Consider the following 23,045-nt stretch of genomic DNA (forward strand, 5'->3'; position numbering starts at 1 on the left):
TGCCAGTACCAAGCATTTACTTCTTTTTCTACTCTTTTTGATTTTATTTTTGAACATATCTGAAGTAAACAGTAATGTCGTTTGCTAGAGCGTTGTTTTTGGCAACAAAAACTGCCTTCTCAATATCAAGAAAGAATTTCCATTAACGCTCACATAAATCTAGACCCACTTATCTATTTAGCAAAGTGGACGGATTTTTTCTTGAAAAAGTTTTACTTCATCAGAAGAGCTTAAATCCTGATAAAATTTGGTAGTCTTATTGAATTGAGAGATAAAAAGAGAGGGAATATAGTGATTAAACGACATCATCTTCCATACAAAATGTCGTTTCTGTGAAATAATCTTCGTTACAGAAAACAAACAAATAAAGTTTCCTTTCAATACGTGTCAGACGACGCCGTTATCAGTGTTCTAAAAATAAATTGGTACTTTATTTCAAATTTATTTCTTTTCAGTAACTAAAATACACAAATTGTGCTAAAATCAACTTTGATTGATTTGATTTTTTTATTTATCTGGATATTATTATTTTTATTAAAATTTATTAATAATAATATATTTTAAATTGATTTATATAACTAAATTTCTATATTTTATAATAAATAATTATTATTTTAAAATTATTTTAAATAGTTAAATAATTATAATATTTATAATTATTGTATTTAAAATTAAAAATTATAGTAGTAGAATTTAAATTTAAATTTAAATTCTTAAGATAATTTGATAAATATTTTTAATAATAAATACAATTGAGTTAAAAAAAATTAACTATAATATTTTTATTATTATAAGTTATTTTTATTAATTGCAACATTGAATATAATAAATTAAGATAAATTATATTTTAACAATAAATTATATCTTCATCTAACGTACTAATAGTAACCACTAATAAATTTTACCAAACAGTTTAATTTATCAGTTATCAGCAACCAGCTATATTGATGAGCTGAACTCCAATCCCAATATCAATAAATTAATATCCTCCAAATTGAAGTAAATAGTATTTTATTAGAGTTTTCGGAGATCATATACTAGTTACTACATAATTTCAAGCAAACCATTGGTTGGTTGTTGTTATCTACTATTTTATTTCATAGGCCCTCACACTACAAATTAGTACTGATAAATGAGTCTGGGTCTGGAGGAATAGCGACCTGAACAGCTCCTTCAAGCATATGAATCACTTTCTTCATTGCAGGACGTAAGGATGGATCATCCTGAATGCACCACATTGCCACCATTACAAACCTTTCTACTCTTTTGACATCATCCGTCGCCTCCTCATCGTCTTCCACCAATAAATTCACACTCCCTTCTTTATAGCGATCGTATGCCCTGTCAGCAAGTATTATCGGATATCTTTCTTTAGTATCCTTCTCAACACTTCTTTTGCAGCAAATTAGCTCTAGCAGCAAAATCCCAAAGCTATATACATCTACTTTGGATGTAATAGGCATATTTCTGAACCATTCAGGGGCTACATACCCTTTGGTTCCTCTGATTGCAGTCATAGTTTGAGACTGGTCTGTCTTCAAAAGCTTGGCTAGTCCAAAGTCAGAAATTCTTGCTGTTAGACTTTCGTCTAGAAGGACGTTTTGTGGCTTGATATCGCAATGTATGATCTGCGAGCTACATTCTTCGTGGAGGTAAGACAACCCTCTTGCTATTCCAAAAGCAATTTGCATTCTTTTATACCAGTTAGGTCTTGAATCACCAAATAAAAAGTCTGCCAAACAGCCGTTGCTCATGTATTCGTACACCAGCATGCGATGTTGCCCCTCGTTGCAGAATCCTAGAAGTTTTGCCAGATTCTTGTGATTTGTTCCGCCTATTATATCCACTTCTGTTTCGAATTCCTTCTCACCTTCTGCCACCACTTTCTTTAACTTCTTGACTGCAATAAATTTTGTACTGTTAGATTCTATAACAACCCCTTTGTAAACAGTTCCAAAAGCACCGCTGCCCAGTTCTTCCTTGAAGCCTCCTGTGGCTACTTCTAGCTCGTTGTAAGTAAAACTTCGCGGGTTCATGGCTAGCATGACTTGCGTGTGTGGCTGAACAATTTTTGATTTTTGTCGACTCCAGCGATAAAAGAACACAAGGGTTGCTACGAGCAAGAGAACATTTAGAAAGACAGAGCTGCCCAAAAATACTGATCCGATGAGGATCAATGTTGATTGATCTTTCTTCTTGTAACATGAAGTTGCCCCTGAAGTGGAGTTATCTCTCCTCACTTTTATTAGGGCCTTTCCTCCTACGCTTGGATCCATCCTCCCATTTGAGAGAGGGATTTTCTTCTTCCAACATCCTTGATTTCTATAAATGGCAACCGAACAGTAACAATCGCTCAAGCAAGCCTGTCTGCACCAATCTTCAGTCACTGTATCAAAATATTCATAATCAGAAAGTGGCCAATCCGTGTTAGGCATCTCCATGAGATCAAAAGAATCTGTTTCCTGTGATTCTGCATCACAATTTTGCGCTACAAAGTTCTGCTTGCACCCCTTACTCTCATCATTTGGATCCAACAAAGTGTGACCAGGCGGGCACTGGCAATTTGGTCTTTGATCGTCTCCTAATCTGCAATAGCTGTTGAAGCCACAAGCCCCACTACCTGTCTCCCCCCCAATTCTCATGCAAATATTTCCTGGAATAAAAGACAAAACCGTCCAAGCCAATGGCCACTTTCCAGCACTTGAAGTGGCATTCTTTGGGTAGACATAATGCCTAAAAACTCCATCATGGTCTATGGTTGCCCTCTGATAGAAGTCTCTCGTTGATGCTTCATTAGAAAATACATCATTAAGAATGCTTCCATTTCTTGCGATGAGGATAATATATCCAGACTGGTTGAAGATCACTTGAAAACCACTGCCTATAGAAGTCTGTGTAGACCAATAAGCCGCATTAGAAGTATCCAATGGATATTTTCTGGTGTATAGTAGAAGATTCCCATCAGTTTGTAGCATAAACTTGAATCTTCCATCTGAATAATTTGTTTCTGAGTAGCGAGCAATAAGTTCGCCTCCTTGATCCATGGTCTGTGTTGGTAAAATTGTGTCAGTTGGTTCATCAAAACTTTCCCACAAGGTGATAGAATCTTTATCTGCCAGCACAAAGTTTCCAGTATCAAGCATGGCTGCATAGGAAACTCCATCTGCAGCTGAATTGGCACTCCATAATTGTCTGTTTGATTGATCATTGAGGACCAGTCGACCATCTGTGGTAAGTTGAACTTTGGATCCTCTTCCAACTAGATTGTTTCTATTAGCTGACCAGACAATGGTTTTTTCAGGGACCTCGTTGAACCATATTGCTAGCAAGTAGCCATTCTTATCAACTAGTTGGAATCCAAAAGCAAAATCACCAGATGGAGAAACCCAGAAAGAGTCATCTTTCTGAGCAGTGAGGGATGAACCCAAAGATATATTAGTGTGGGTTTGAGCATTAGTAGAAATTACAGCCGCAAAAGAAGCAAGAAGCAGAAAGAAGAGAGCCATATTAAGAAGATGGTCATATGCAGGAAGCACAGAAGCTAAAGGTAAGGTTGGATCATAATGATTGATAGTCTTATAAATATAACATATGAAGACCATAAAGACTTTCGGATTCATTTGTATTTGTGGAGTTCCCTGGCAGGTGATTACTGAGTCTCCATCTATATTGCTTATTGAGAAAAGATACATAACAGGTTCATCTTCTGCCGGCCATTGTAAAGAAATACTATTATTGCAAGAAAAAAAATATTAATCCTATGCAGCATTAAGAGAAGCGCCAGTCAATCTAACCATAGGAAGTCAAGTAAAATACAGACTAGGGCCAACAGAGCCCTTTCAAAGTCAAATACTGATTTTTGACTTCTTCAGCCATATACTAGTCCACAAGCGTGCTGGCAAATTATTCTATTAGGAGTTTTAAGTCATGATAGGAAATATGGCCTTCATTTATTTATTTTATTTCAGAAGGTTAAACAGATTCCTGAAAGGTAATGCCACAACCTTCAACTTGGCATCAGTATATTAAAATAAACTGCTTTCATGCTTCTGAAATCGAATGTCACATATGCAAATTACATGTTCCATATAATGAGATAAAAAATTTATGAAGAATATATGCATCTTACATACAATTTTCAGCATTACAACAATGTGTCAATTGGCTTTTGTGAGTTTTGGTCAGTTGCAGAAATCTCGGACACGCAAATGAACGTGTTAATGCAAGACAGAGAATTCAAAATGTAGACATGGAGAAAGGAAAGTACCAATTAAAAGTAAAAAGATGCCAAGAGAGGTGAAGAACTCAATTAAGCGTAATTTCCCAGTTGGAGAAGTCTTGGCCGCTTATATAACGTAACTGGAACGCATAATACGCAAGTCAGAGATTCAAGATGTGGAAATAGGGAAAAGGACAAACAAGTAAAAGATTCCAATGTTGCAAAGAAAAGAAAAAGAAATTGCTACAGAGGCAGCTTTCCTTGCATTAAATGCTAAATCCGGTCTCTACGGTGAAATAGTTGAAATTTCTTCTGAAGTGTCTAGACCAGGTCAAGAATGCATACCAGTTAGAATTAAAGTGAACCAGAGAAAAAGAGGTTACTCAAAAAAATGGAGGCACTTCTGTGGTGAATGTAAAACACTGTTAGCTTTTGGGGAGAGCAAATGCAAGAGATTCTCCTTCTTAAGATTATAGTCCGATAATATCAAATAGTAAATTTTTCAAAGGAATTTCAGGCAAATTTTAAGCAAAACAGACACTGCTAACAGGAATTTTTTCAACTTGATAAAACAGGCATGATTGTGAATCATGTATTATTATTACATAGGATACAAAAGGCATAACAACTGTATGCAGTGAGCTTGGAGAGCCAGTTTCAACTAACAACGCTAAATGGACATGGACATGGACATGGTGGAACAGCCACTTGAATAATACCTTCAAGCATCAAGATTACGGTCTTCATAGTTGGTCTTAGAGTTGGATCTTCTTGAATGCACCAAATTGCAACCATCAAAAACCTCTCGACCTTCTTCAAATCACTCAAGGCTTCCTCATCATTTTCAACAAGATCATCTATTCTCCCTTCCATATAACAATCATATGCCCAATCAGTTAAAATTGCCCTCTCTCCACTTATTTCTGTGTCAACACTTCTTCGAGAGCAGATGATCTCTAGCAACAAGACACCGAAACTATACGCATCCACCTTCACTGTGATTGGTACGTTCCTAAACCACTCTGGTGCTACATACCCTTTGGTTCCTCTAATGGTGGTAAATGTTTGGCTCTGATCCAGCAACAGGAGCTTTGCTAATCCGAAATCCGAAATCTTGGCATCATAATACTCGTCAACCAGAATGTTTTGAGGCTTTATATCACAATGGATGATCTGCGTGTTGCACTCTTCATGTAGGTACACAAGTCCTCTTGCTATCCCAAATGCAATTTGAGTTCTCTGTTTCCAGCTGAGTTTTGTATCCCCAAAAAGGAAGTTTGCTAATGTTCCATTGCTCAGGAGCTCATATACCAATAGTTTTTGTTGTCCCTCATCGCAAAATCCTAGAAGCTGGACCAGATTCTTGTGGTGTGTTTGGCCGATCGCTTTAACTTCTGCCTTGTATTCTTTCTCACCATATTCAACTACTCTATCCAATTTCTTCACAGCAACAGGAACTGTAGTACCCATTTCTATTAGCCCTTTATAAACAATGCCGAAAGATCCCCTTCCTAGCTCTTCCTTGAAGCCTTTTGTTGCTTCCACAAGCTCCTTGTAGCTGAAGCACCGCAAATTGGATTTTTCACCTTGAGGAATCCCAGTGGATTTCTTGTGGTAGAAGAATAAAAAGCAAAAGGTCACGAGCCCAATTAATATGAAGTTGATAAACACAGAGCTGCCTAAGAGCACAGAAATTACAAGGACCAAACTGTCCTGGTCTTCCTTTGCATTAGGAAATGGACGAGGAGGTAGACCTCTTCCCATGTAATCATCTTTTCTTACTTTTATAAATGCCCTACCATTAACTTTCTCACTTTGCCTTCCATTTGAGAGTGGCAGCTTTTTCTTCCAGCAACTTCCTCTGAACACGACTACATTACAGAAGCAATCTTGGATGCAAGCTTTTTGACACTCTTCTATGTTATAACTATCATACCTCTCATAATCAGATGTTGGCCAATCAGTATTCGTCAACTCCAAGAAATCATAATCTTCTGGGGAAGTACTAGGCGCATCTTCACAAAACTGAGTAGAAAAGTCGGGTTTGCAGCCTGCATAGTCATCACCTGGATCGACTGAAGAAAACCTTGGTGGGCATCTACAGATTGCCCGTTGATCTGCATTGAGTTGGCAGACACTGTTAAAGCCACAAGGCCCAGTTCCTATATCGGTAATAAGAAAGCAAATATTTTCTGGCGCGGAAAAAATGATTGACCAATTTCCGTTATCAGTAGAATTTTTGGGGTGTGAATATTGGGTTAAAACTCCATCAAAATTGAGAGTTACTCTGTGATAATATTCTGTAGTTGGGACTACTCTTTCTGGAGTTATGAGCTCTCTTTTATTGCTTGCTCTCAAGGTGTACAAGTAACCTGACTCATTGAATACTATTCGCAACCCAGCATTTGATAAGTTAGCATCCACAGTATTAGTCCAGTAATATGCATCATATGCATCCCCAGTGCGCAAATTGTTGGCATTAAGCACACCATTCCCGTCTGGAATCAAACGGAACTGAAACCTTCCTCGAGAGAAGTTGGTCTCCCTTAGTCTAGAAGAAAGTATTTTCCCACCTCTCTCTAGTGCTTGTCCGGGCAGCAATGTATCTTTAGGATCATCAAAGGTCTGCCATAACTTTTCACCGCCTGTATTCACTATCCTAAAGTTGCCTGTATCATTCATCATACCTCGAGCGGCATCTCCTATGTTGATACCAGATTTCCAAATCTCTTTGCCTTGAGGACTAGTAAGCACTAGCCCGCGGTCAGCCGTTAGCTCCACCTTGGATCCGGTTGGTGCGGGGTCATCTCCATTTGCATACCAGACTATGGTTTTGTCTGAAATTTTGTTATAACATATGGCAAGCAAGTAAAGATTCTTATTCTCAAGCTGGCGAAACCCAAAAGCAAAATCCCCAGAAGGAGAAAGCCATGATTCTGCTGGGTCAGCTGCAGCAAGAAAGTCACCTACGATTATGGTATCTCCATTTTGAGCAAGCAATAAACATGGCAGACAACAAAGCAAGATGAGGAGAAGAGGACGAGAAAGAGGAGAAGCCATTACTGCTTAAATTAAACAGTTTGGTTTTGTTCCTAAAATTGGATAAGCTATACCATGAACAAAGAATGCTCAATGGCAACTATAAGAAGAGAATCCAAAAAGAAAAGCAAACTGTGGTTCTCCAAAATCCAAGAGTCAAACATGCAGAAAATTCTTGGAAAGAGAAAAGGACTATCATAGGCTAACTGGAAAAAACTTGCTTTGTAGGAGACATGAGGTGGGTTTGGTTATGAACGACCCGGTCCAGGCAAGTGTTGGCTACTCTGTTAGACATAATTGGAACACGTATGTACTGTATGCAGAGACTGAAAGCCTAAAGTTTTCAAAACGTAGACATGGGGAAAGGTTTTGAATGACCACTAACAACTCAAAAGGATGCCAAGAAGCAGAGAACTAACTGCAAACGGGACCCGCTAATTTATCATTTGAAAGCTAAAAACCTAACACTGCGCGTCAAGACCAGGTCAAGAATGCAATCCCAATTAATCAGTATTGAAGTCGGTCAGCGTAGAAGAGCTAATCAAGAAAATGGAAACGAGAATGGAAGAGAAACAGTGTAGATCCAACTTCTATTTCATTTCTTAAATGGTGGTCCCGTTGCTTAAGTGGGGCCCAAGATATAATCCGAAACTCTGCGTCTTCGAATATGTAGGAAAGAAACTTCAACTTGCAATTCAATTCCACACAAGTTGGAAAAATCATCCCGCTCTGCAACACGGCATGCTTTTCCATCTAACTGCGTCTATGAATCAAGGAAAGCAAGAGAAGCCAAAGAAAATAGAAATAATGGCCGGAGAAAGAACATGAACACGGTGGAATAGTAACTTGAAGAATACCGCCAAGCATCAAGATTACCATCTTTACAACAGGGCTTAAAGTGGGGTCTTTTTGAATGCACCAAGTGCCCATAAAAAACCTCTCTACCTTTATGACGTCGTTCGGTGCTTGCTCATCATCCTCAACAAAAACATCTATGCTGCCTTTCTATAGCAATCATAAGCCCAGTCAGTTGGATTTCCTCTTGCTTCACCCATTTTCTGCATTTACAAATAATCTCTAACGAGAAGACTCTGAAAGTGTACATGTCCACCTTCACTGTGATTGGCATGTTCGTAACCCCTCTGAAGCTACATATCCTTTGATTCCTCTAATGACGGCGAATGTTTGGCTCCGATAAGCGCAGCTCGAAGAGATATTTGCTGATTGGCCTTTGCGAGTCTGTACGCCCTGTGCGCTGTCGTGTTGTAATTTGTAATATGAAGAGTGCTAACGTGTGTAAGAAAATTCAATTCCAAGGGTACTGTGGTAAGTCTGAGCCATGGCCTGGCCTCTGTGCAAGACTGTGCAACTACTTTACTCTAACCACTTCTATCTTCAGTTCTACCCCTGAATCAAATTACACATTAATATTAAATTATTTTTTAATTGTATCATATTTCATTATTTTCCTTTTTTAAACATTTCCCATAAAAAAACACGAACATATTATTAAAAAAGAAGCATCCTAATTTACAGTAAATCTTCTACATAAAACTTCAGTGGTAACTTTATTTTGAAAAAGTTAAACTAGTTTATGAAAAAATTTAAAAAGTTAGATTAAATCCGAATAATGGGATCAAAATATTAAATTCCGTTTGATAATATTAATTATCAATTAAATCGAGATACGAATCTGTTTAAAATTTTTAATTAGTTAAAAACACTTAAAGAGTTGTATAATAAATGATATAATTTTAAATTATTGCTGACAAATTATAAATTCTAAACTCTTTAACACAGTTATGAAAGCATATATAGTTTCACAGAACCATGGTCAATTGGAGACCATTAATAATTTCACAATATCAGACCATACCATATTTCATCTAAGTAGACCTCACCAGCGCAAATCGCATAATTTATATGAAAAAGGGCAACAGGGACAAGGGGCTGAACAGAATTTCCATATAATAATAACTAGGATCATCCAAAGCCTTCACAGCCAATTTCCTTGCCCTTCTTCCTCTATGATCTTTTGTTGATAAATCACCAACAAAAGCTCTCCAATTGCTTATTTTCTATTCAAATAAACAGGGATAAGTTGAAAACCAAAACGAAGTTGGAAAACAGAGAATTTATAATTGGTCATAACCCTTGTATGAACCAAACGAAGTTGGAAAACAATAATAATAAATAAAATCAATAAATAAAAATATTTCCAACTGTTACAACATCATATCGAAAGAAAGGTATACAAATTCTACAATTTATTGTCCTTCAACTATTATATACAAATCAAAAGCTCTTTTGGTACCTCGTAATACATGCAATGCAACTACCTCAAGAAGAACAAGAAAGCATGCAAACACCTGGCCGATAAGCCCAGGCTGGTGGCAGGCGAGCATATTTTTCCATCCCCGGTTGCTCATCAAATGGCCGTTCCATTAATTTAAGCAACCTCCTCACTTCCCCCATATCACCTTGTTCGGCAGCATCAATGGCAGTCTGGCACAAGTAGTTCCGAAGAATGTATTTGGGGTTCACAGCATCCATTTGGGCCTTCCTCTCATCATCCGAAATGTCACTAGCAGCCAGCTGCAAAAGCAAAAAGGGTATCACAAGAGATCTGAGAGTCGTGTAAATCGTGAAACACCTCATCATTTAACTGTTTCAGGAGGGAAAAGAATATAGGGCTGAGAAACAGTTAAATAATCAGTTGTGCTCAATATCAATAGTTAGTATTACAAAACTAATAACCCATTATTACATGGTAAGCTCATAGCATACCAATTTCATGACTGGGGGGGGGGGGGGGGGGGGAAGTGTGTTGGTTTTCCTCAAAAGTATTTATCTTGTAAAAGGTCGGAATTTTACATTTAAAATCAGCCGTCACAAACAAAAAATAAAATAAAATAGGAGACATTATCATGGTCAACAAAAAGAATTATGAAAAAGAAAGAAAGAAAGAGCAGACATATGGTACCTCCTGAACATAAGATTGCACCCAGCTGATCCATGCCTCTTTCCGCTCCTTGCCAATATCTAACAGAGCAGCCTTCAGGGGAACTAACAACTCTTCTTCTGGAATGTTTGGATCAGCTTTGATATTGGAAAGTAACCGGAAAAAATTGGTGTAATCAACTTTATCTACAGCCATATTGTTGAGCAGCTTACTGATTAACTGTTTATTGTACTTTGGAAGACCTAATTTTCTAGTCATTATAGCTTGATACTCATCCATGAATTTGTTTCCATATCTGTAACAAGAAACAAGAAAGAATTTTAACTACCTGCCATTTACTAGTAAAAGATTTAGCAATTAGGAGTTCACAAATACCTTTCCATGGCATAGTTCGCCTCCTTATCATTAATCAACTGGGCTTCCGATAGAGTAGCTGTGAACTGTGCAATATTCCATAAGCCAATGTCAGGCTGATTTGCAAAACAGTATCTTCTGCCAGGAAGATCTGTGGTATTAGGAGTATAACTTGGATCAAAAGCGTCCAAGAATCCAAAGGGACCATAATCAATAGTGAGACCCAGTATGCTCATGTTGTCAGTGTTTAGCACACCATGAGTAAAACCAACCCCTTGCCAGCTTGCAATCAAGGAAGCAGTTCTTTCAGCAACCTCCACTGTCCAAGCTAAACATCCCAAGATTTAAAAGTTAGAAAGGTCACAGGATAATCAATGCTACCTAGTACCTACATAACTTGGAAAAACTAGATATCAGACAAAAGGCATTGTAGAGATGGGGCAGAGAAAGACTAATTACAAGACATAGTGGTGAAGGATAAAAACTTAATATGTTCCAACATTATATAAGCTGTGTAGATACAGCCTACAGGTCCATTGCAAAAATAACAAAAAACTACATGTAAAAAATAGGGCTTGAGGGCATCCGCATAGGGCATCACCTTTGTCCTATACACTTAACCGTTTAATCAAATCCAGGAAGACGATCAGATGTACACAGTGATAAACTAGAATTATAGACTAGATATACTTTTCTAAGGTCAGTTGAAAGTTAACATCACTACCTGCATACTTGTTTGAGGTTAGATCCACAATTGAATCATCTTCAGCACCCATACTAAAAGATAGGCTCTCACTTTTAGTCATATTGTCAATATGAGGAAAATGATGTCTAATTGCATAGTCTGCTAAAGCCCGGACAATTCCAAAGTCTTCTTTCCCTCTAGAGGCATGTATTTGAAAGGAACCAAATCGAAGAAAGGATTGTGCAACTCTGCAAACAATTGCACCGGGTTCTTCCTTTGGATTGCCACTGAACAAGCACACATAAAACTGGTCATCAGCTATCACTGTAAAACATCTTTAGAACAATGTCTGAAATCACTAATCAAAATTATTATTTCCATAAATTAGGATTTTTCATGAGTTTCCATTTTCCACCTCTTATAGCCCCCTGACAAACTCAAAGTAGTTCTTAGTTGTTACATCATTTTCATGTTAACTAAACAAAAATCTACATACATAGTGATCAAGATACTGCCAACTCACTCATAAAACATGTCTCTTGTGACATATTTTCCAGTTGTCACAAGACAAAGTGCACGAGTTGTCGGGATTCCTAAATGATGCATGGCTTCACTGCACAAGAATTCTCTAATGCTGCTACGCAGCACTGCAAGGCCATCTGCAAAACGACTGTATGGAGTCTTTCCAGCACCTTTCAGCTGCAGTTCCCACCTTTCAGACTTAGAATTTAGAATCTCCCCTAGTGTAATAGCTCGGCCATCACCTAGCTGACCAGCCCACATGCCAAACTGATGTCCACCATAGCACTGAGCATAGGGCAACCTGCAAGAAAATAAAATAAGATCAAGAAAGAAAGATTAAAACAGATATATAAAAGCTAAGATTTCCATTTGGCGTCTTTTTTTTTTTTTTTTTGAGGTGCTATGCAAATTGCAGTAGTAAGGCATAACACTTACGACCCAACCAAAGTAGAAGCGCCAGAAAATTTGAGGGCAAAATCTGGTCTTTCAAACCTGCAAATAATCAACAGAAATGAAGGGTAAAAGATGTGAAATTGATTAAGTTAGGTCATTTTTCTCAATTGATGTCTCCAATTGAACCTATATCTATATTTTTAAAAACTTAGTCACATTTGGCAGAAAACGAAGCGAAAAACTCACTCTTTTAGATCCAAATCAAGCAATACAGCTACTGATTCCGACCATGCGACCAGTTGAGGATTCTCCACTTCAGCCGATGGGAAAACTTTTGAAAAACAAGCATGCAACACCTGGATGAGTATTGAAGATGTTACTCATAAAACAATTAAAAAAGAACAGACGATTTTAACGAACCTCATGCAAACCCTAAAAATCGTATCATACGAACATTCAGTGAAATCAATACCTGGATTGAACATTGCAATCATACAAAAATTCAAAATCAAATTAATAAACTTGGAATTACTATAAACTAAGAAAAATAAAACATCCAAATGACAGGAATTGAAACGTAAATCTATACACAAAGCAAGAAGCCAATACCTGACGTGGAATAGTGTCTGTTCTTGAGTCACCAGGCAATTCTCTGACAAAAGAATGGTCCCAATTCAGATCATCAAGACTCGATTTAACCTTACTAGTAGTGTTATTTTTATTGTTATTATCATCGTCGCGTAAACTCTGATTTTTAAAATCATTGGTGACGGAGTCGACGACGGACATGGTGGAAGCGGCTTCCGGCGAGCCCGATGAGTCCATGGAAACGCTGCCGCTAGAAGAGCTGGTATTGACTCCGCATACGAGGTAGGGATGTGGGGAGCGGGAATAGAAATGAGAACTGAGGAAAGATGATGAAGGGTAAAAGCGGGATTTGAAGTGACGAGGAGAAGAAAAGAGGAGAGGGCGGAGTGAGAAAGAGAGTGAAGAAGATTTTGGAGAGAAATGTGAAAGCAGCATAGCTTTTGCTTTGACTGATAATAATAATAATAATTATAAATAATATTTATTAGTATAAGAAAAAGAAACGGTGGATTTAAAGTTTGTCCGGAAAATGTGAAAATATATTGCTAATTTGAAAAACGGTGTCGGTTGGTTTATATGGCGGTAAGTACATCAGCCTGCTGAAATGTCAAGAAAATGAGTAGGCTGCCATGGATAAATTGCAACCGTTGTTTTTTGTTTCAATAAATTGTATAGAATTGTTCATAGAATAGACCGGCCAATTACATCAACACAACCACATTAAGCATTTCTAACTAGTTACGTTTTATCCTAACATCAAATAAAAAAGAAAAAAATTAAAATTTAACTTAAATAGTAATAATATTTTTAAAAGTAAAAAGTTCTGAATTTAAATATGTCGAATGTAAATAAATTTTATTGTAAATGAATAGTCATTGTAATTAAATAAAAAGACATAAGATATATAAAATAAAAATTTAAAACTTTCAAAATCCAGAAGTTTTCGAGGAATGAAGAAGATTAATCCTCATTATACACATTTTAAAAAACTTCTCTAATTCTTGAAAGAATAAGGCAAAAACTAGCTAAATATTGTAGAAGATTCGTTGTAGAGAATTCGCAATAGAGAATAATAATAAATCCCTCTTTTCGTTTAACTGAACTTTACTTCTTATAGATATATTTTTTTAGAGTTTTTCTCTCAGCATAACACCGCTATAGTTATTTTCTTAACTATCATAGTAAAATAAACAACTTAAAAAATAACTATCCTTAATTATATCATAACTAATTAAATTTTTTTTCATGGGTCTTGATAAATTCGACTAGGCCTGTGATTTTGGTAGTCCACGTGTTTTTATTTCAAATCTTTTATAGCCACAGTCCAATTAAAGCTCATTTATGCATTTTTGACTCATATTCTTTTTTTTTTTTTTTTTGCTATTATCACTTGAAATTAGACAAAAAGACTAAAATGAGATAAAAATCACATATTATTACATATTATATAATAAAACATACTAACAAATCACTAAAATACCTTAGTTACAAATCACTGATGAAGATACTAGTTACTTTTTTCTAAACTAGTTTGTCTTGTATGAATTGTCAAATGGCTTTCCATAAATACATTTTGCAACCATCATAATTAAAACCCTAAGGTTTTTCTTATTATTATTCATTGACAAATTAGCACACATTATCCGATAGCTATAAATTTAATAGGTGCATCCGAATTCAATTAGATTAAAGTATTATATTTATAAATATTGAGTAAGAGCAAATACTTTTAGGAGCAAGTCATTTTTTTACACTAGGTAAGTTTTTTTATAACGAGTGTAAAAAAATGGCTACTCCTATTATGTTGTTTACGGTATGTTGACTCTCCAATAAATAAAAATAAATATCAAAACCTTATATATTTCATTTGCTTAGTTTCAATTACATTTTTTATTCATAATTAAATGAGTGGTATAAGATTATTAGTGTTTATAATATTGATAGTATTACAAGCTATGCTAAATTAAGTAATTTGTCTTTGATGTATTGAGGAAGTAAGTGTCTAATGGAGTCAAAACTATCCAAATGATGCCTTATTTATATAAATTTAATTGACAAAATTGTACTAAGTTAGTTTGTTCCGGAATAATATCATCAATGATTTCTCCGGATAGATATTATAATATTCATGCAATGAATGTTGCAATAGCCACCTCCTACCGCACGCAACCGGCCTTTCGGTGTTCCTGAAACGACATCGTTCGGCATCTGCCATCTCGGAATTCAAGCTGAACAATTAACTGGAAACAAAAAAAAAAACTATTAAAAAAATAAAAAAAATTCACGTCCGCGTTCCCTCTCTCCCATTCAACCCACACTCGTCTTCCTGTTGGCTCAATCAAATTTCAATTCCTCAAATTCACGCTTGAATTCATCCTGTAAACCCTAATTTCCTATCGGAATTCACTGTCCAGATCTCTCAAACCCACAATTATTGCATCAGGTTTTGAAGTGCAATACCAAGCTTCCAAATCGCTGTCGAAGGCACTAAATTAAGAACAAGCGCAATTACATCTATATGCACTGTATTGACCTTTCTTTTATGGAGCTTTAAAGATTGAATCTCTTGCTTGAATATCGCAGAATTGCACAATTTATTGATTCTTGATACCATAAAGAGGGCTTTAACTTGGAATCTTGTTGAAAAGAATTTGAAAAACAAGACTCTGCTAGTTTGGACAATTTAGGGTTTGGTATAAGCGTGAAATTCGAGGAATTTCCGGGAAAATCTCCGGTCTTTTCTTTTGCTGCCATAAAGTGCTAGCAGTTCGTGCTTTTTGTTTAAAGAAATTGGTGAATCTCAACTGTTACGCTTTGGAGAAGCTTCAATGGATAGTAGCGGTGAGTTGAGTTTTCTTTTCCTTAAAAGAAAAAGATTTTGTTTTTGTCTAAAGTCTTGCGATTTCAGGGATTTATGTTGGGTATAAGCTTTAATTTCTTCAATTATACGTCTAGTATTGCTGTAGTAAGTTTTTGTTGGTATTTAAAAGCTAGTTGCAGTTGACAGTGGAACTTATTTTGAGATTGTTCTCTCTGAATAAATGATATGGTTTTTATAGTCTCTTCAGGAGCTTGATTTTTTGAATTAGGGTTTGGATTTACTATTGTAGTTCAACTGGGAAATTCTTTTTTCTCAGGTGTTTTTTGCTCGGGTTTTTGAAGAAGTTGGTTGGTCTAGATTTTTTGTTGGGTTCGTCGTATTTCATAGTGGTTGTCAGTATTTAACAGCTTGATTTGGAAGAGCTGCAATGGATTATGAACTTTCTGATAGCAGTGGTGAGCTATTTTAAGGTTCTTTTTCTCCTCTGTTTAGTTTTCTTGTGTTTTTGGGTATGTAATTTCATGAATTCTAGTATACTGTTGTATGGTGTTTGTTTCATGTTCGAGCTTTTAAACTGGATGTATGTTGCAATATTATTACATTGTGCACTTCATTGCCCGTTTTTCCTTGATACTGGTGAACTTTTGGGGCTTGTATAAATTTCTCTGGATTACTCTTCTATAAAACTCTTACATATATGCGCTCAAAAGATAGTTTCATAAATTCTATGACTTACTCATGTGCTAATATTTTGATGGTATGTAAGATAGGGAGGAGAGTTGTGAATCTTACTGTTTACCATTATACTTTGGGCTTGTTTTTATATAGGAAATTGAGCTCAGACTATAAGCAATGGATGTAGTTGAGGTAGTTTGTGGTTTCAATTCTTACAAACCACTGTGGAGAAGTGTTTTTCTTGGAGGGATCTCATGTGGAAAACTAAAATGGGAAACTTATAAGATGAGCACAAAGGAGGCCAATAACATCTTAAAGCTGTTAAAAAGCTAGAAATTTCATGTAGTCAACAATGTTGAGATAGTTGCATTACTTTTTGCAATATTTGTATATGTACCAGCAATATGAAAGTGCAAATGACACAACTCTGGTATCCCTTTAAGTAGATAATGGATGTTGAAGGAGTGCATCAAGATCACGAGGCTTATTTTTACACAATTAATTAATTCTGCTAAGTTTGTTTCATTTTGTCAGTATTTGGTGTCATGTTTACAATTGCAAGGCTGACGATTGCCACCTTCATTTACGTTAAATTAACAGTTTAAGATGTTGCGTTCTCCATTTTTGTAATGGCAGGAACTGACGATGACCTTCCACCATCACATCGAAATAGATTCCAGAGTGGGGTACGCCCTGCTGGGAATGGAAGATCTACAGCGGTTGGTTCTACGTCAATACCTAGGTTGCATAGTGATATGGAAACTCAAATACACAACATCGAGCAAGAAGCATACACTTCAGTTTTGCGGGCATTTAAAGCCCAATCTGATGCCATCACTTGGGTATCTGATTGCATAATTCAAATCATATGTTATATTTTGCTTTCTGTAGTTAATATTCATAAACTTGAATGTGCTCATTATTTTTCTATTCCAGGAAAAGGAGAGTCTAATTACAGAACTCAGGAAAGAGCTAAGGGTATCAGATGAGGAGCACAGGGAGCTCCTATCCAGGGTTAATTCTGATGACATCATCCGCAGGATAAGGTCTAAATATTTATGGCGCGTTTTGCTGAGCAGCTTTTTTCAAAATCTAACAACTTGTAGTTTTGGTTTTTAATGGGTAAATATAATTATTTATAATGCTAGGGAATGGAGAAAGACAAATGGGCTCCAACCTGGCATGCCAAGCACAGCCCAACCTGCTCACGATCCCTCTCCTAGTCCCACTGTTTCAGCATCACACAAGAAGCAGAAGACATCACAGTCAGTCGCTTCATTGTCTATGGGGGCACCTTCTCCTGCATTGCCATCTATGCAACCATCTTCGTCAGCCTTTAGACGGGGTCCTCCGCCAGGACCTAGGAGCAAGAAGCCCAAATCAGTAAGTCAGATAGTTCATGGTGGAGATGATGAATTAATCCATATTCCTTACTTCTTCCTTCTTTAACTTTAGTTTTAAAAAAATAAAATTAATTTGATGTATTTTCTGCTGCACCTGCAATGAAGTCCATGCAGTACCCTTCTGCAGGTTTGACTGGAAGAGCCCAAGCTGCTAATCGGAGTTCTTCAGGTGCATTTGCAGCAAATGAACCTGCAGAGGCTACCAGTTACGATCTGATTGGGAGGAAAGTTTGGACACGTTGGCCTGAAGATAATCACTTCTACGAGGCTGTCATAACTGACTACAAACCAGCAGAGGTACATTTTATTTGCCTGTTGACCATTCAGTACTCCAATTATTGTTGAGTTTTCTTCTTGATATTATCATTTTCCACATATTGACAGGGAAGGCATGCTTTGGTTTATGATATCAATACAGCTGATGAAACTTGGGAATGGGTTAATCTCAAAGAGGTAAAATTTATACCATGTTCCTATTGGATAGTAACTTTACATGGTTCATTTTACCTTTATTTTTCTTATGCCAGTCTTAGGTGACTTTATATAAAGTTTTCTTTCAGTTCTGTTGGTGGTGGAATTTATACGTTCTCTTTGATTATGCATTTCTTTTGCCAAATGCTTAGTGTGATGCCATTTGAAGCACTAATGCCAAATTCTTCTTGTCAGCAGAGCAAGAATGTGCTAAAACTTATTTCTACCTATCCATGGTTGTCATCATGTCATACAAAATTTGGACCAAGATATTCGTTGAATTGAAACATCCTCTCCCGGTCCCCGTGTTGAAAAATTTGATATGCAAACATGTTTTAGGCATGTAATGGCTTTGACAATGTAGTAAACACTGAATTTAGCATTTTCAGGAAAAAAAAAAAATTCACACAGTTAAATCACTGTTTCTTGCTTGGCGGCCTAAGAACTCTACTATTTAGTCTCTGACAAATGTTTTATTACCCTATTTATCTTTTATGCCAATAGCCACTGCTTTCTTGCCCTTGGATCCTGATTTACAGTTCATCTCCAAAATGTATTTCCATGGCAAAGCATACGTGTACTTGCTATTGATCTTATACATGGTAATTGGCAGATTTCCCCAGAAGATATTAGGTGGAAGGATGAGGATCAAGGAGTTTTTCGTAGAGGTGGCCGGCCTGGACCAGGCCGTGGGAACAAGAAGTCTATGGCACATGGTGGAGGACTTGGTGGTGCAGGAAGAGGTAGAGGAACCATGAAGGGGCAGTCTAGAAAAGAATTCCCGTTGGCACAAAACGGTATAGGAAGGAAGGCTTTGGATGATATTGAGATACTTCATACGGATACTCTCATCAAGGAGGTAAGGATGCTGGAGCACTAGTTGAAACTGTAGATAAAGCAAAATTCTGCCTAATTTTGTAAATTTGAACAGGTGGAAAAAGTATTTAGTGCCAACCATGCAGATCCAATGGAAATTGAGAAAGCAAAAAAAGTGCTGCAAGTAAGACCCAGTTATCTTGTTTCTTATATTCTATGGGTATGCTGTATACAACCCTTTACTTTCAGGATTTATATATTGTCTGTGACGCAGGAACATGAACAAGCCCTGGTTGATGCAATTGCTAGGCTTGAGGATGCCTCTGATGGTGAAAGCGGTAATAACTAATTGCACATAACCATGTTTATATTATACAGTCTTCAATAAAAGACACACCGCCCCTTCTGTTGTATCATCTAATTGTAGTTTTTCTTTTTTTTCTTTTTTTGGATTTTCAGATTTAACCTGTAATAGTTGTGTACAATTTTACCAAGTATTGTTTCAATAGAGTGCAAGAGCATGGGCTTAAAATGGTTATCCAATCATACAGTTGCTTCTCTCTTTTTTTTTTTTTCTTCTATTTTATTACTAAAACCTCTTTCTAAAACACAAGTAAATAGATATTCTTCATACTAAGCATGAGTGGGATGCAATTAGTTAAACCATACAAATCTTGCTGCCATGTCGGGCTATAGAGTGTCTCCCGGGCCCATAACCCCCAGCCCCAGCTTCAGCTTCTGGTTGCTTTATTGATTTTCGGAAGGGTACGATTGTGTTTTTTATTCACTTATTTTGGATCAAAAGCAGATGAGGGAGAACATCCATTTTCCCATGGACAATCAATGGACCAAAATCTCATGGAGAAAGCTACCATATGATGAAAGATGGCAACGAGAGTTGGATCTCATGAACATCAAGATGATGGCGGCAGTGAGACATGACCTTTAAGCTTATCGCTGACAATTATCCTGATTGTGATTGTATCATAGGACTTGATTGATCCAAGGCTTCTAGATTATAATTAGTGAAAGATATAGTTGGGCATTACTGTAATTTTAGTTTCATTCGAGTGTTGGAAAATGCTTATGATGTAAATTATATTCATCTAGAGTGAATAACCTTTATACTGTCTAAAGATCTCTCTATCCCTTGCTTTCTTTGAATGGTTTCTCTTTTTTTCACTGCTGGCATTCTCGTTTCAATTACATCCTGCATATTAAGCAAACGTGAAAAATCAGCAAATCCACACCATCAGGCAAACTCAGACTACTTGAAAAGTCCTATAAAGATGCAATAAACGTGAGGATAAGGTTTGCCATCTGCGTATCATAAGCAGGGCCTTCCATTTGGAAGTGCCCTGCTCCTTCAATTAGATGTAGTTCAACTCGCTCTGCAGCAGAACTCAGCTTGTTCTTTAGCTGCTTCACACTGGTAAACCCATCTCGAGTTCCCATCACAAAGAGTTTCGGTTTTTGTGATCGTAAGATGGCTTTGTGATGTCGCCCAAAAAGGATCGATGCCGTCATGCCAAAAGGGTAACCCAGACTTACGTATCCAACAACTTCCTCAATCTCATCTACAGCAGAACCTGCAATTGGTGCACCTGTGTAACATATCCAAAAGTTCTTAACCACAGGATGCACGCTCCTTCAAGCTATTTTCATATCGTAGTATCATTGTAACATCAATTATTGTCATATAAATTTATAGAATGTTGCTAGGGAACAACTTGATTGTAGCACCTAAAACACCTACCAAACAGTATATAGAGAACACCATTTGCTATATGCATTCGAGTTAGGTACCTATGAGAAAAAATATATATCTGAATCTTGGCAACATAAGTAACCTAAGAGGAGTGATAAATTTAGACAGGAATGGCAAAAAAGGATTTAGTAGATCCTTTTGAAGAATGGAAAACTGATCCACATAGCCAACTCCAACTAGTTTAGGATTAAGACATAGTTGGACAGACATAGATTTTATAACAAACACTGCACACAACATAGCTTTCTATTCTTCTTTAGTTTTGCTAATCCATGCGAAAGCCATCAGATGTTTTATACCTGCTTGTCATCAAAATGATATGCATTTCTTTGATCCAATCCATAAGATCAGGTAATCTTTTATAAACTCCTTTTGTTATATAATGAACTTAACCTTTTTAAACGGAAAAGGAGAAAAGGAAATTTTACATGAAAAGCAAAACAGGAAAGAATGCAATATATAGAAGATTTTCTTCTTTATTCTGGAAAAATCTCAGCTATGTAAACGACACATCTAAAAGATAAGTTTTATTCAGAAAAACAGTATGATATTCAAGAAAATTCATGTCCAAGAATTAAACACGTCTCTCTGTTCAAACAAACTGTACCATCACCTAAACTCCATCAAGAATATCTAACTCAGAACATATAGAATACATGAATCAAAGAAGTCAAAAGATACCGAAAATGTAAAATCATTCAAGCATCTCAAACAATCAGAATTCCAAGAGTTGGATGCATTTAAAAAACTAGTTGTTAAACTCATTGGATCAACCTGACGTAAAGGCACAAACATTCAATTTCATCTTCTTCTTCACAAAAACTATCAACAACTTTGCAATCATATATCAGTGGAAATATAAGGTCCTATTCACTGCACCTAATCAGCCTTCTTTGACATCAAAAGCATGAAACCATTGTCACCCCAGATTAGTTGAGAAGCAGTTAAAGGTTTCACCTTTTTTTGATACAAATAACATGATGAGCAAGATACAAATAAATTAATTAATAAAACTTAACAGTAACATATTCATAAATGGAATACCAATTTGACAGATCTAATAAATCATCAATTAAAAGCCATCAAACAGGTGTTTAAAATAATCATAGATCAATAAAATTTTCCTAAAAAATGAAAATAATTGCAATTCATGAAGAAAAACACACCTGCAGAAGAACCCACCAACAAAATCCTGTCAGAAGTCAAATGATCAGAAACCCATCTGCAGACAGCAAAAACATCTTTAATTTCTGCAAAACCAGTGAGAGAAGCCCTTCCATTGGACCTACCAGCACCTCTCATATCAAAGGTCACTGCTCTATAACCTTTCTCAGCTAACCTAGCTGCTATTCCTCTCAAAAGAGCTTGACAACCACCCAAAATTGAATAAGGATGGACAAGAACAATCACCAAATTGTTTCTGATCTCATCTTCTTTAGGCTTGAATAGTCTTGTATGGAGCTTCACTCCATCACTAGTCTCTACAGTGGTAGACTCGACTGTACAGTTTGACATTTTTCTTTTTCCCTCTTTCACAAGAAGGGATGAAAAGAAATAGAGCTCTCAAGCAATGGCAAAGATTGATGGATGAGAAAGATTTGTTAATTGTGGATGGACAAGTCTAAGACAAGTTTTATTAAAGGCCTGGGGTCATACAATTTTTAGTTGCCTATTCCCTGAGGATAATGGGGATGTTCTCCTGTCAAAAAAGAAGATGGGGAGATCCTTTTTTGTGCTTTTATCTTACTTAATCCACCGCTTTGCAGTGGAGAACTTATCATCTAATATTAAATCCAATATTAGACACTGAAATAGTTCAAATTCTTAATCTAGTATTTATTATATTTACATAAAACATGCCAAAGAAAATGTTTTAGAGCTTCCCTGCTAAATTAAATCCTACTAAATATATACTTATTATTTTATTGGTTCATTTTTTTGCCATGTGACAAGTAAAATCTATATAAAAAATCTAGCATATTTATTTGACTGAAACTAAAATGAGAATTCAGAGACAATAGAAAAATTATATAATTAATATGACTATGATCGCACCTATAAGATAGACAGATTTCAGTGGAAATAAAATCTCTAAAATATTATTATATTTTTAGAAGTTGATTAATTTTCATTTATTGTTATTATTATTTTCAGTTTGTACAGAAATGGTTTCATTTGATTTTATTTTCATTTGAGTTTTCTGTTTTTTATTTTATAAAATTTAGAAATTAACTAGAGAAGTACATATGAATTGATCTAATGGAGGTAAAGCATTTAGGTAGACAATATAAGTAGAATGCTTAATTAAGAGAGAAAAGAAAAAGTTCCC

General features: G+C 36.1%; 5 protein-coding genes across 6 annotated transcripts; 1 reads left to right on the forward strand and 4 right to left on the reverse strand.

Annotated features, from left to right (window-relative positions):
* Positions 1-994: 994 nt before the first annotated feature.
* On the reverse strand, positions 995-4,011 carry LOC8272654 (G-type lectin S-receptor-like serine/threonine-protein kinase LECRK3). The gene has a single exon (XM_002513389.4). It carries the CDS (start codon positions 3,690-3,692, stop codon positions 1,113-1,115), a length of 2,580 nt encoding a protein of 859 aa, XP_002513435.3. The 5' UTR covers positions 3,693-4,011; the 3' UTR covers positions 995-1,112.
* Positions 4,012-4,763: 752 nt separating this feature from the next.
* On the reverse strand, positions 4,764-8,694 carry LOC8272653 (G-type lectin S-receptor-like serine/threonine-protein kinase RLK1). The gene has a single exon (XM_002513388.4). It carries the CDS (start codon positions 7,277-7,279, stop codon positions 4,877-4,879), a length of 2,403 nt encoding a protein of 800 aa, XP_002513434.1. The 5' UTR covers positions 7,280-8,694; the 3' UTR covers positions 4,764-4,876.
* A 748-nt stretch (positions 8,695-9,442) lies between these two features.
* On the reverse strand, positions 9,443-13,221 carry LOC8272652 (protein adenylyltransferase SelO). Its single transcript, XM_002513387.4, has 8 exons — positions 12,784-13,221; positions 12,421-12,530; positions 12,217-12,273; positions 11,783-12,082; positions 11,299-11,546; positions 10,596-10,902; positions 10,242-10,515; positions 9,443-9,853 (listed from the first exon to the last, which is right to left on the reverse strand). Exons 1-8 carry the CDS (start codon positions 13,195-13,197, stop codon positions 9,599-9,601), a joined length of 1,965 nt encoding a protein of 654 aa, XP_002513433.1. The 5' UTR covers positions 13,198-13,221; the 3' UTR covers positions 9,443-9,598.
* A 2,678-nt stretch (positions 13,222-15,899) lies between these two features.
* On the forward strand, positions 15,900-20,084 carry LOC8272651 (protein EMSY-LIKE 3). The gene is given in 11 exon segments (XM_025156359.2): positions 15,900-16,038; positions 16,895-17,100; positions 17,195-17,304; positions 17,407-17,641; positions 17,776-17,958; positions 18,046-18,114; positions 18,746-18,991; positions 19,064-19,132; positions 19,223-19,286; positions 19,757-19,802; positions 19,804-20,084. Coding segments are annotated over 11 exon segments (1,350 nt in total). The 5' UTR covers positions 15,900-16,010; the 3' UTR covers positions 19,898-20,084.
* Positions 20,085-20,102: 18 nt separating this feature from the next.
* LOC8272650 lies at positions 20,103-22,480 on the reverse strand. 2 transcript variants are annotated; one of them, XM_015715810.3, is made up of 2 exons: positions 21,883-22,480; positions 20,103-20,537 (listed from the first exon to the last, which is right to left on the reverse strand). In XM_015715810.3, exons 1-2 carry the CDS (start codon positions 22,229-22,231, stop codon positions 20,230-20,232), a joined length of 657 nt encoding a protein of 218 aa, XP_015571296.1. In that variant the 5' UTR covers positions 22,232-22,480; the 3' UTR covers positions 20,103-20,229. The 2 variants fall into 2 exon arrangements, with proteins under 2 accessions (XP_015571296.1, XP_002513431.1); XM_002513385.4 differs by having other exon boundaries at positions 20,103-20,552; positions 21,883-22,471.
* Between the last annotated feature and the right edge of the window lie 565 nt (positions 22,481-23,045).

The sequence above is a fragment of the Ricinus communis genome, chromosome 4, assembly GCF_019578655.1.
Source record: "Ricinus communis isolate WT05 ecotype wild-type chromosome 4, ASM1957865v1, whole genome shotgun sequence".
Taxonomy (NCBI): Eukaryota; Viridiplantae; Streptophyta; class Magnoliopsida; order Malpighiales; family Euphorbiaceae; genus Ricinus; species Ricinus communis.